This window comes from Aedes albopictus, chromosome 2 (genome assembly GCF_035046485.1).
Source record: "Aedes albopictus strain Foshan chromosome 2, AalbF5, whole genome shotgun sequence".
NCBI lineage: Eukaryota > Metazoa > Arthropoda > Insecta > Diptera > Culicidae > Aedes > Aedes albopictus.
In genome coordinates this window covers 396,222,213-396,233,711 of record NC_085137.1, presented here as the reverse complement: position 1 = coordinate 396,233,711, position 11,499 = coordinate 396,222,213, and the positions used below count along the sequence as shown (strand labels likewise).

The following is an 11,499-nucleotide window of genomic DNA, read 5'->3' as shown; positions in this document are numbered from 1 at the left end:
GTGTCGGACGTACCTTGGGCACAGTGCGCTGGATAGAGGGCCAGATCCGCTGTCCAGCGCACTACGTCCGACGTTAGGTTTCACGTATGGATTTTGAGATAATTCGATTGTCGGGTGTGGGGAAACTTCGGGTTTCAACCGCGACGACAATATCACAATGAAGGGCGTTGTAGTAACAAAACCACAATAAAACTCTCTTGGGGAGCGTCCATAAATTACGTCACGCTTTGAGGGGGGAGGGGGGGTTCAGCAAAGTGTGACGACCCATACAAAAATTTCAGAGGTCCCATACAAAAAGTGTGACATAGGGGGGAGGGGGGGGGTTGAAAATGGTCGATTTTTGCGTGACGTAATTTATGGACGTTCCCTTGGAGTAGCAATGGAAGCGAGTTATCCATAAAATGTGGTCGCAACCAATTATTACAGGTTCCCTAGTTTGTTGAGCAGGGACGCCTGAATACGCAAAGTTTGCGAAGGAACACTCAAAAGTGCAAAGAAGATCAAATGGAGACTCCTCATCTGACACACATGCCAATCAGTCAACTCATGGCAAAATCTGCTCATGCAGAGTTGGGTTAGGTGCAATTCTATGTTATGTTATCCATGAACTGTACTATGTACCTAAGTAATCCATCAAACTGAAGCATCTCAAATTATTGTTTGAGCTATTTCAGATGATGAAACAGTCAGCCTAAGCTAAACTATGGTTTGCTTATTTGCTAAAAGAGGCAGATAATCTAAATCAGAAGCATTTGTTTACGAATTATTAAGAGTGTTCTTGAAAACTTGAGTAAGGACTCAAGGCGGTCATTGTGTTGGCCATATTTGTATTCTCTAAAGTTTCATCTTAAAAAAAAAGCTTGCCAATGTTTTGCCAAAAATTTCAGCATAAATTCCTAAATAATAAAATTCCTCAAGCATTTACCTACTGTTTTTAATTCTCAGGAATTCCTCTAGGAATCCGACTGGGTTTTCTTTTTTTTTCCTCCACAAATTAATCCTAACATTCCTGCAGAAATTCATTTAAAGATTGTTCCAGAAATTCTCGCAGATACTCGTTTAGATTCGTTTAGAGTTTAAACAGGGATTCCTCTATAAAATTATCTAGAGCTTCGTTCAGAGGTTCCTGGGACAGCTCCAAGCATTTTTCTATGAATTCCTCCAAGAATTTTTCCTTCTATTCCTCCAGGAATCCCTGACAGGGTTGTTCAAAGAATATCAGTCGAATTTTCCTTCTAGGATTCCGCCACTAATAGTTTTTCAAAAATGTCTGTTAAATTCTTCAAGGATTCATCCAGATGTTTTATCTAAGGATTCCTCCAATAATGCCATATGCATTTTTCAGTCATCCGTATACATGGATTTCCTCGAAATTGATAAATTTTCTGAAATACTACTAGTACAGACAAACAGACATATTACATACTTAGAAGAAATTTGCTTAGAAACATCGTTGGGAATCATCCTAGCACCATCTATAATGCTCAATCCGAAGCATTTACTGGTGTGGTATCCCTTGACTCCATGTAGGTATCAATTATTGATCGGTGTCGCGTTCACTTGTCCCCAAATGTAAGAGGAGATGTACAGGGCTGTTACAGCTGTCGCGAATTTCGCGGTTTTCGCGAAATTCGCGATTTTCGCGGATTTGTCACGGTTTTATCTTCCTTCTGAATCGCGGATTTCGCGAATCACAAAAAAATGGTCGTGATTCTCGCGGATTTGTTTGAAGTAGGGCGCGAATGTCGTAGATCTTTAAACTTTTTTTAGGTGTTTCAACTTTAAAATGATACCATGTAAACATTCAAAATGATTTATTTGATTGATGTGAACCTACAAACTTTATTAAATATTCTTTGAATTAATTGACGATGCCAACCTATACTAACATTATTTAAAGTAAGCCTGAAGTTGATTATAATTTATTTAGAACTTTGTTTAAACAATTTAAGATAATAAACAATTACTTTCGAAAATGCCTTCTCTGTGCTTTTAGTTTAATGTAAAAACTGTCAATTCTTGATAAAGGTAAATAATCTATTCTATAAACAAAAGTGCGCCTTTTTGAACACAAGGTTATTATTTTCAAAAATGTTCATATAATTGACACCTTATTGGAACATGTTTCTAAAATACTATTTTTTTTTCCGGTAGTTTCTAGAATTCTTGGGAAAATGCCAAGTAAAATTCTTAGAACAAAAACTTTTACAGTGATTGTCTACATGATATCTAGAGGAATTCCTGGAAGAGCTTTTAAGAGAACACTTAAAGAATCTTGCTGGAATCCATGGAGAACTTTCGACGAATCAATAAATATTGTTGAACGGATCCTTTGATGATTTTCTTTTGCATAAGAGAATTTAAATTCCAAAGACACCCTTGTAGCTATTTCAGATAGAACTCTTGTTTATATCGCAATATTTTTTAACGAAATCATAGGAACAATGTTTGTTTAAATTTCTGGTTCATTCGCTATGCTATACTGCCCCCACTCGCATAACAGTCCCATTTGACTTTTCATCACTTTTGAGTTAACGTTATGAATAGTCATCATTTTTTATGTACTTCCAAAAACAATAATAAAAATTACGAATTTTTATGTCAATGTGTGAAAAAAATACCAAGTTATGAGCGTCCCATATCAAAAGTACCCGCATAACAGTCCCATCATGGATTTTTGTGTTACGTAACACAAAACTGAACAACTTTGTAATGATTGTAATATTTTTTACAGTTATATATTCATGTGCAAAGCAATCTGTGAAAGTTTCGAGATGATCGAAATATTTTTCAAATTTTGGCGATTTTTCAAAGTTTTATATGGAAACAAGTTTTCAAACTTCAAATGCCGTTTTCTCAATTCCTACTTTTTGCAAATGGGACTGTTATGCGAGTGGGGGCAGTATAGGACATTCTGCTTCCCTGGTGGGAATCTTTTGAAGAGTCCTTGTAGGAAAATTTTTTTTTATGCAACTGAGGATTTTTTCAGTGAAAATTTCGCAAACTTGTTGCTATCCTCAAAGGAATTGATGGTGGCACCATTACAGAAGTTCTTTATCAAATACCTGTAATAGCCTTGGTGAAAACTTAAATAAAAATAAATTTATCAATAGAGGTACATCACCTCTGCTTTTCTATTATTTATTTTAATGGGTTATTGGTAAAAGTGTTTTCAAAATTATTTGAAAGTAAGTATTTGAACTGCTCTTCTGCAATCGATCAGACAAGTTATTTTGAAAGGCCTTGGTTACAAGATTTGTTTTGCTGATTTATTAAATATTAAAAATAATTTCAAATTTGACTTTCATGACACCTAATTTTGAACATAACAATTCGATAACCACAAATAGTCCAAAACTTAGAACTGCACAGTATTTGTTACAATATTTCAAATACTATTTTAATCCATTTTCAATCCCTCTAACCCATTGGCATCGAATGGTCTAGATATTGTAAAGGATGTAGAAAAAATGAAATATTCTTAGCTCTTCAAAATTTTCATGAATCAAATCGTACTATGTTTCGATAAGTGTAGTAGCTCACATTTTAGTGCATTTGCCTTCTAAAAAAATAACCTACGGTATTTTGTCATTGAAAGATATTCTGCCCATTTGGACATCTCTTTAAAACTGTTAAAGTTCATCTGATATTTTTTAATTTCTGCGAAAAAATCTTTCTAATCAGTATCTACGTCTTGCTCATCGTCAAGCCAGCTAACAGTATTTGATGGACATATTTTGCAAAATGTTCATATTTTGATAAAAATTTGTTTCGTTTTATTAGTGTCGCGGATTTGTTTTCTAAATCGCGGATTTTATTTGAGGAGTCGCAATTTTCGCAGTTAGGATTTTGGAAATTTTGTAACAGCCCTGGATGTAGACACAGTAGCGCCACCATGACACATGCGAGCACAGTCTTAATCACACTTCATTTTATAAAATGACCGATAAATCATGCAATGATTGCAATTGAGAGTACTATATCTGTTTGTCTGTCCTAGTAGTACAAAACCAATTTGCAATTGTGAGAGACTTCTGAGGTGAAGATAAAACTTTCTAATATTAACAGCAGGCAATTTGAAATGAAACTCGACGGCTTTCCTAAATCCGCTTTAAATTAGCTTTAGTTAAGTTCGTCTAATTCTCAATGGCATATCTTTGTAATTTCTTGAAGTACTTGAAGAAATAGTTTGAGAAATTTGTGAAACACCCTTTTTTTGACAAGAAATTCTATCTAGAAATTGCTTCATAAGCTTCTATTTTTGAATTAATCGATTCTCTCAAAGTTTCAATTTAATAATATAAAAAAGAAGTCTGTTGGAATAATAGTATGATATTTGTTAAGAATTTCGCCTGTTTTTTTATTATTACTCTGGTGCTACCGAGGATGCTACGTAAAAGATTTGCAAGATAATCGAGATGGAGTCATCGGTGCACTTATTCCTTGTACCTAAATCAAGGAATAAGTGCACCGAAGACATCAAGACGATCCAAGTCAAAGGTACACTTTTATCACACTTTTAAGGTTTACCAAAAATAGTGTGATAATCCCATTTGGAGTGAAATTTGCAATATTGTTATCATAATTACATAGCCTGCAGGCATGCCTTCCAATAACTTTCATTAAAGTTGCAGAAATACTGGTCTAAAATGAGGGTAGAAAATTATCAAGAGCTCTAGATAATAGTATGGACAAATGGAACTTTCGAAAAACAGCCAGATATACTATATTAACTACATAGTTGGATAGTTAGATGAAATAATATTTTCTTTAAACTTTGCACAAGGAATGTCTACATTTAAAAGGTCCATATAATTATAGGGTTGCACCGCAACCCAGAGAATAATGCAACGCGGCAATACTTTTCTCTAAAAGTACCTTAAGCATTTGGATTCTTCTTCATCAGCTCAATATCGGCCACCATCATGTCGGCAACCAGCTGCAGAAACGACACCTTCGGCGACCAACCCAGTTCCCGCTTCGCTTTGCTGGCATCACCGAGCAGCAAATCCACCTCCGTTGGCCGGAAGAACTTGGGATTGATCCGAACTCGAACGGTATCGGTTCCCTTTTCCACTCCCACTTCCTCCACTCCGGATCCTCGCCACTCGATTTCGCGCCCAATGTGCTTGAAGGATTCCTCAACGAATTCCCTTACCGAGTGACACTCGCCCGTAGCAATCACGTAATCCTGCGGTTCCGGCTGCTGTAGCATCATCCACATAGCCTCCACGTAATCTTGTGCGTGACCCCAGTCTCGCTTGGAGTCCAGATTTCCCAGTTCCAAGCATTCCATTTGATTGAGCGAAATTTTCGCCACCGACCGGGTTACTTTCCTCGTCACAAAATTCTCACCTCGCCGGGGCGACTCGTGGTTGAACAGGATCCCATTGCAGGCAAATATCCCGTATGCTTCCCGATAGTTGATCACAATCCAGTAGCCGTACATCTTGGCACAGGCATACGGAGATCGCGGATAGAACGGTGTCTTCTCATTCTGAGGCGTTTCCACGACTTTTCCGTACAGTTCCGATGTACTGGCCTGGTAGAACCGCACGCATTTCTCCAGCCCGCAAGTCCTGATGGCATCCAGCAGTCGCAACGTCCCCACCGCATCCACCTCCGCCGTGTACTCACTCAAATCGAACGACACTTTCACGTGGCTCTGCGCGGCCAGGTTGTAAATCTCCGACGGGCGTACACTGGATATTATTTTCACCAGACAACTGCTGTCGGTCATGTCACCATAATGGAGCTTCATTTTGCCCTGTTTGTGGCTATGCGGGTCGGCATACAGGTGTTCAATCCGCGAAGTGTTGAACGTGCTGGCCCGTCGTATGATTCCATGCACTTCGTAATCCTTCTTCAGCAGAAATTCCGCCAAGTAGGATCCATCCTAGTACATGAAACAAATTCCATAAAACCATAGAACGCGTTATTTATGAAGAATTATTAGTGAAAAACTTACCTGCCCGGTGATACCGGTAATCAACGCCACCCGGCGATTGGGATCCGCAGCTGAATGGCTGCTACCTTCCGATTCGGTACTTGCCAAATGGTTTTCCAAGGACAACCGTCGTTTCTTGTTGGAGCCGTTTTCTTGGGACATTTCCTTCTGGCTAGTAAACTGATTTTTCAAGAAAATTTTTCGTTTTGTGGGATAAGTGTTCAATAAAAACTGCGGTTGACGTGTTATTTACATTCGGCGGCTCGACGCCCTTGTTTTTGTTATCAGAAGGACGGACAAAGTATTTATATCGTGAACAGGTACGCAGCAAACATGACACTGGTACATTAGGCTGGTCCACAGCTAAGAGAGAGGAGACAGCCACACTCATGTCGTTTTCGTTTTTGCGGCGGTGCTATTGTCGTCGCGGTTGAAACCCGAAGATTCCCCACACCCGACAATCGAATTTTCTCAAAATCCATACGTGAAACCTAACGTCGGACATAGTGCGCTGGACAGCGGACCTGGCCCTCTATCCAGCGCACTGTGCCCGACGTACGCCCGACACACGTTTGAGGAGAAAAACAGATTTTCGCGTGTCAAAAAATCCGATTTTCAACTGCACGAACAATATTTATAAATAAATCGGGAGTAATTCGCGAATAGGGCGTAACTAACAAAGCAACATTCCTTACCGAGCGCTTGAACGAGTCGGTCGACAGGTTCCCGGGGTTCCCGGTCTCCACACGCGGCACTTGTTTGCAACAGTTTTATTATTTGATCTTTTTGCCCCACCGCACGTGTGGGTTTTTGATCAGTTTTGCTATCAAGTTATCCCCAATTAACAGTGCAAAATAGTGTCATAGGTGTGTGCGCTTAGTGAAGGAAGCGAACTAGCTTGACTTAAAGTCAACTAGTATCGTGCCACAGTGTTTAATTCGACATCACTATAAGCCAACAGTGGTCGATTCATTCCCGCACCAACAGCAGCAGAAAGGCAGCAGACGGCTTGGATTGTTTTCTACCTGCAGTGCGGACGGCTTGCTGCTGTAGCTACAACGAACATCGAACGGCTAAGTAGCACTTTTTTATTATCCATTCGCCCCCCATTGTGTTGAATTTGTTTTGCTCATCCAAACCAAAGTCGGTTCAAGGTTGCCCAGGCATATTTTCTGTCTCTCACCTAGTCCGAGTTTTGAACTCATATAGGGCGTTACAGAATAAGTATTGCAATCGGATATAAAATATTTTGCAGTTTTTTCTTTGATTTTTTTTCTTGTTTTTTTTCTTCCATTATAAATTAAATTTACAAAGATTTGCTTCTGTTTCATTGACGTTTTACTCTTCTGCGGTTGATTTTTTCCCGCATGGACGTTTCAAATGGAGGCGAAACGCCTCCCAATGATATTATGTTTCCAGTTTAAAACCGAATTAGCGACATTTTTTCTTTGACTTCCGCTGCTTTTGCCTTGCGTTAAACACAATGTCGGAAGTGGGGCGCTGTATTGTACACCTGGTGCTCTATACAGCGCTCCACTTCCGACATTGTGTTCAATGCAAGGCAAAAGCAGCGGAAGTCAAAGAAAAAATGTCGCTAATTCGGTTTTGAACTGGAAACATAATATCATTGCTCGTACGCGGTTTTATCAGCCATCTTCGCCTGGACCTTGGGTTGTCTATTTCCGGCGCAAATGCAAACCATTGAATATGCTTTCGATTTCTCGAGAGCTGACGCGTAAGTATCCTGGGACCGTTATTCACCAAGTGAAAGCATCCAAGCTGCGTGTTACCGCACCTAGCTACAAAGCAGCAAATGAAATTGCTCAACACGAAGCGTTTACTGTTGAATACGCCGTCTATGTGCCAGCACGAGAAGTGGAGGTGGAGGGGAAGATCCTCGACGAAATGCTGACATGTGAGGACATCAAGACCGGCTTTGGTCGATTCAAAAATAGGTCAATTCCTGATGTGGCTATCCTAGACTGTAAACGCTTATCTAAGGTTTCCATGGAAGGAAATAAAAAGGTGTACTCGCCTTCAGCGTTTTTTCGAGTGACTTTTCCAGGTTCCGTCCTCCCGGAATTTGTTGTAATTGATGGTGGTTTTTACCCAGTGCATCTTTTTAGGCCGAAGGTTTTTAATTGTACCAAATGCAAGCAGTTTGGTCACAGTGATAGCTTTTGCGACAACAAGCCCCGTTGTGGCAAATGCAACCAAGCTCATTTGGAGGACTCTTGCACACAGGAAGCGGAAAAATGTAGCTACTGTGGCGGAGATCCACACGACTTGCAAGTTTGCCCGGCTTACAAAAGACGCATTCGAAATGAGAGTCGCTCTATCATAAAGCGCTCCAAACAGACATATGCGGAGATGGTGAAATCTTTTAAAACACCAGATTCCGTGTCTGAATCAGCTGTCCCAGTTGAAAATCCCTATCAGGAGTTGTCTTCCGATGATCAGGACGATGGCGAAACTGATGAGGGTGGATCTCTTTCGGAGGTACACGCACCTGGAAAAAGGAAGTCATCATCTTCCCCGGGATTGCGCCGAAAGGTCTTTTTAAAGTCTTCCCTCAAAAGTTTGCCTAATGTTAAAGGAGACGGGGTAAACTTAAATACTCCGAAGAATCAGGTTCCTCTAGCTTCAGATCCATGTTGTAGCAAGAACCTGTCACCCCCGTCTCCGCCTGTTAAATACACTTCAAAGAGAAATAATCGACAAGGTAGCAAGGAAAAAGCTACCAAAGTTCCTCGCAGTTCAAGTAAGCCTCCTAGACCCAAGCGAGGACTGTTTACTTTTAGGGTTCTCGTGGATCGCTTATATAATGCCCTCAGCCTTCCAGAAACACTTAGAGGCATTATTGATATGTTTATACCTACAGTAGAAGAATATCTTCGGAATCTGACACAATCATGGCCCCTCCTTGCTGCGATCATATCCTTCGATGGATAATTCATCAAGTGAGGTACAAGATATGATCACTGTGCTACAGTGGAACTGTCATAGTCTAAAACCTAAATTAGATCTGTTTAAGTTTTTGATTCACAACTCTGATTGTGATATATTTGCCCTTTGTGAAACATGGCTTTCTTCTGAAGATGAACTCAACTTCCACGATTTTAACATTATACGCCAGGATAGAGATGACCATTATGGGGGAGTTCTTTTGGGGATCAAAAAGACTTACTCATTTTATAGAATTCCAATCGCGACTCATCCTGGCGTAGAAATCGTCGCTTGCCAAATAAACGTAAAGGGTAAAGAACTTTGCGTAGCTTCCGTTTACATTCCTCCAAGAATTTCAATCAACCGCCGTCATCTTTGGAATGCGGTTTCTGCACTATCACATCCAGTTTTAATTCTGGGTGATATGAACGCACATGGTACAGGGTGGGGCGAACCATATGACGATAATAGAGCGGCCATTTTCTATGATTTGTGCGACGATTTCAATTTGAACATTTTAAATACAGGTGAAGTGACACGTATTGCATCTGACGGCAAAGAAAGTCGTCTCGACCTATCACTGGGGTCAAGTTCACTATCATTCGATTGCTTGTGGAAGGTAATCGAGGATCCTCATGGTAGTGATCACTTACCCATTATAACCACCATAAAGCATAATAGTGAAAGGTCAGACCATCCAATTCAGGTTCCTTTTGACCTCACAAGGAATATCGATTGGCAAAAGTATGCAGAAGCGGTATCTTTTGGCATCGAATCATTCAATCCCCTCCCACCTTTGAATGAGTATCGATTCCTGTCTGAACTTATATATAAGAGTGCAGTAGAATCACAAAAACGACGTGTTCCAAGTGCAACCTTCAAAAGAAGACCAGCCACACTAGGCTGGGATGATGATTGCACCCAGTTGTATCTTAAAAAATCTGATGCTTTCAAAACTTTTCGTAGGCACGGTACCTCAGATCTTTATCAAGAGTACGCAAAGCTCGAAAGACAGCTGAGAAACCTGCTGAAAGCGAAGAAGCGTAGTTATTGGCGACACTTCATTGAGGGTCTCTCAAGAGAAACTTCAATGACAACGCTTTGGAGAGTGGCTCGCAACATGCGAAACCGCTCTTCTTCTAATGAGAGTGACGAATACTCCAACCGTTGGATATTCAGCTTTGCGAAAAAGGTCTGCCCAGACTCAGTCCCAGCACAACCGATTTCTTGGGAAACATCCCCAAGAGACGGTTCTCTGGACAGACCCTTCACTATGCTGGAACTTTCTATGGCTCTTCTTTCATCAAACAATTCCGCTCCGGGACGCGATATGATCAAGTTCAATCTTCTAAAGAATCTCCCAGATATCGCGAAAAGACGATTACTGGACCTGTTCAACTCATTCATGGAGAACAACATCGTTCCGCATGAATGGAGACAGGTCAAAGTAATAGCTATTCAAAAGCCTGGTAAACCAGCGTCTGATCATAATTCATACCGCCCAATTGCTATGTTATCATGTTTAAGGAAATTGTTGGAAAAAATGATCCTATCACGACTCGATCATTGGGTCGAATCGAATAACTTGCTTTCAAATACACAGTTCGGGTTTCGCAAGGGCAAAGGAACAAACGATTGTCTAGCGTTGCTTTCAACAGATATTCAACTGGCCTTTGCGGAAAAGGAGCAACTGGCTTCAGTTTTCTTGGATATTAAGGGCGCCTTTGATTCAGTTTCCATAGGAATATTGTCAGAAAAACTGCACAATAGTGGACTTCCAGGAATTTTAAATAATTTCTTGTATAACTTGCTGTCAGAAAAACATATGAGTTTCAATCTCGGACAACTGACAACTTCCAGAATTAGTTACATGGGCCTACCCCAAGGCTCATGTTTAAGTCCCTTGCTTTATAATTTTTACGTGAAAGACATTGATAGTTGCTTGGAAGGACAATGCACGCTAAGACAACTTGCAGATGATGCTGTGGTTTCTCTAAAAGGCCCACACGCAGAAATTTTGCAAAGACCATTGCAAAATTCTCTAAATAATCTGTCAATCTGGGCAAGAGATTTAGGGATCGAGTTTTCTCCGCAAAAAACTCAATTGGTTGTGTTTTCTAGAAAGCGGAACCCAGCCCAACTGAAACTCAATCTTTTGGGAATAGAAATCGACCAGTCTTTGACTTCGAAATACCTTGGGGTCTGGTTTGATTCAAAAGGCACTTGGGGTACCCAAATCAAGTATTTGGTGCAAAAATGTCAACAAAGGATCAATTTTCTACGCACAATTACCGGAACATGGTGGGGTGCTCACCCGGAAGACCTCATAAAACTTTACAAAACGACTATTCTCTCTGTTATTGAGTATGGCTCTTTCTGCTTCCACTCAGCAGCAAACTGCCACCTAATAAAGTTGGAACGAATTCAATACCGTTGTTTGCGTATTGCTCTCGGCTGTATGCACTCAACGCATAATGCGAGCCTTGAGGTCCTGGCAGGGGTGAAACCTCTCCAGAACCGATTCTGGGAGCTCTCGCTAAGGTTACTTATCAAGTGTGGAGTGAGCAACACACTTGTCATTGAAAACTTCGAAGAAATGCTCAGTC

General features: G+C 40.4%; 2 protein-coding genes across 2 annotated transcripts in view; one reads left to right on the top strand and one right to left on the bottom strand.

Moving 5' to 3' along the window:
- LOC109414878 (DAZ-associated protein 2) overlaps positions 1 to 11,499 on the top strand; it is a 353,216-nt gene that overhangs the window by 219,483 nt on the left and 122,234 nt on the right. The window lies entirely within an intron of this gene.
- LOC109413462 (GDP-mannose 4,6 dehydratase) lies at positions 4,742 to 6,217 on the bottom strand. Its single transcript, XM_019687137.3, has 2 exons — positions 5,969 to 6,217; positions 4,742 to 5,896 (listed from the first exon to the last, which is right to left on the bottom strand). The coding sequence occupies exons 1-2, from the start codon at positions 6,107 to 6,109 to the stop codon at positions 4,880 to 4,882; spliced, it is 1,158 nt and encodes a 385-aa protein (XP_019542682.3). The 5' UTR covers positions 6,110 to 6,217; the 3' UTR covers positions 4,742 to 4,879.

Coding starts and splice junctions, on each gene's coding strand:
- LOC109413462 (XM_019687137.3), bottom strand. CDS start 6,109: ATGTCCCAAGAAAACGGCTCCAACAAGAAACGACGGTTGTCCTTGGAA. Junction 5,897..5,968: donor TTACCGGTATCACCGGGCAG/GTAAGTTTTTCA, acceptor TTCATGTACTAG/GATGGATCCTACTTGGCGGA.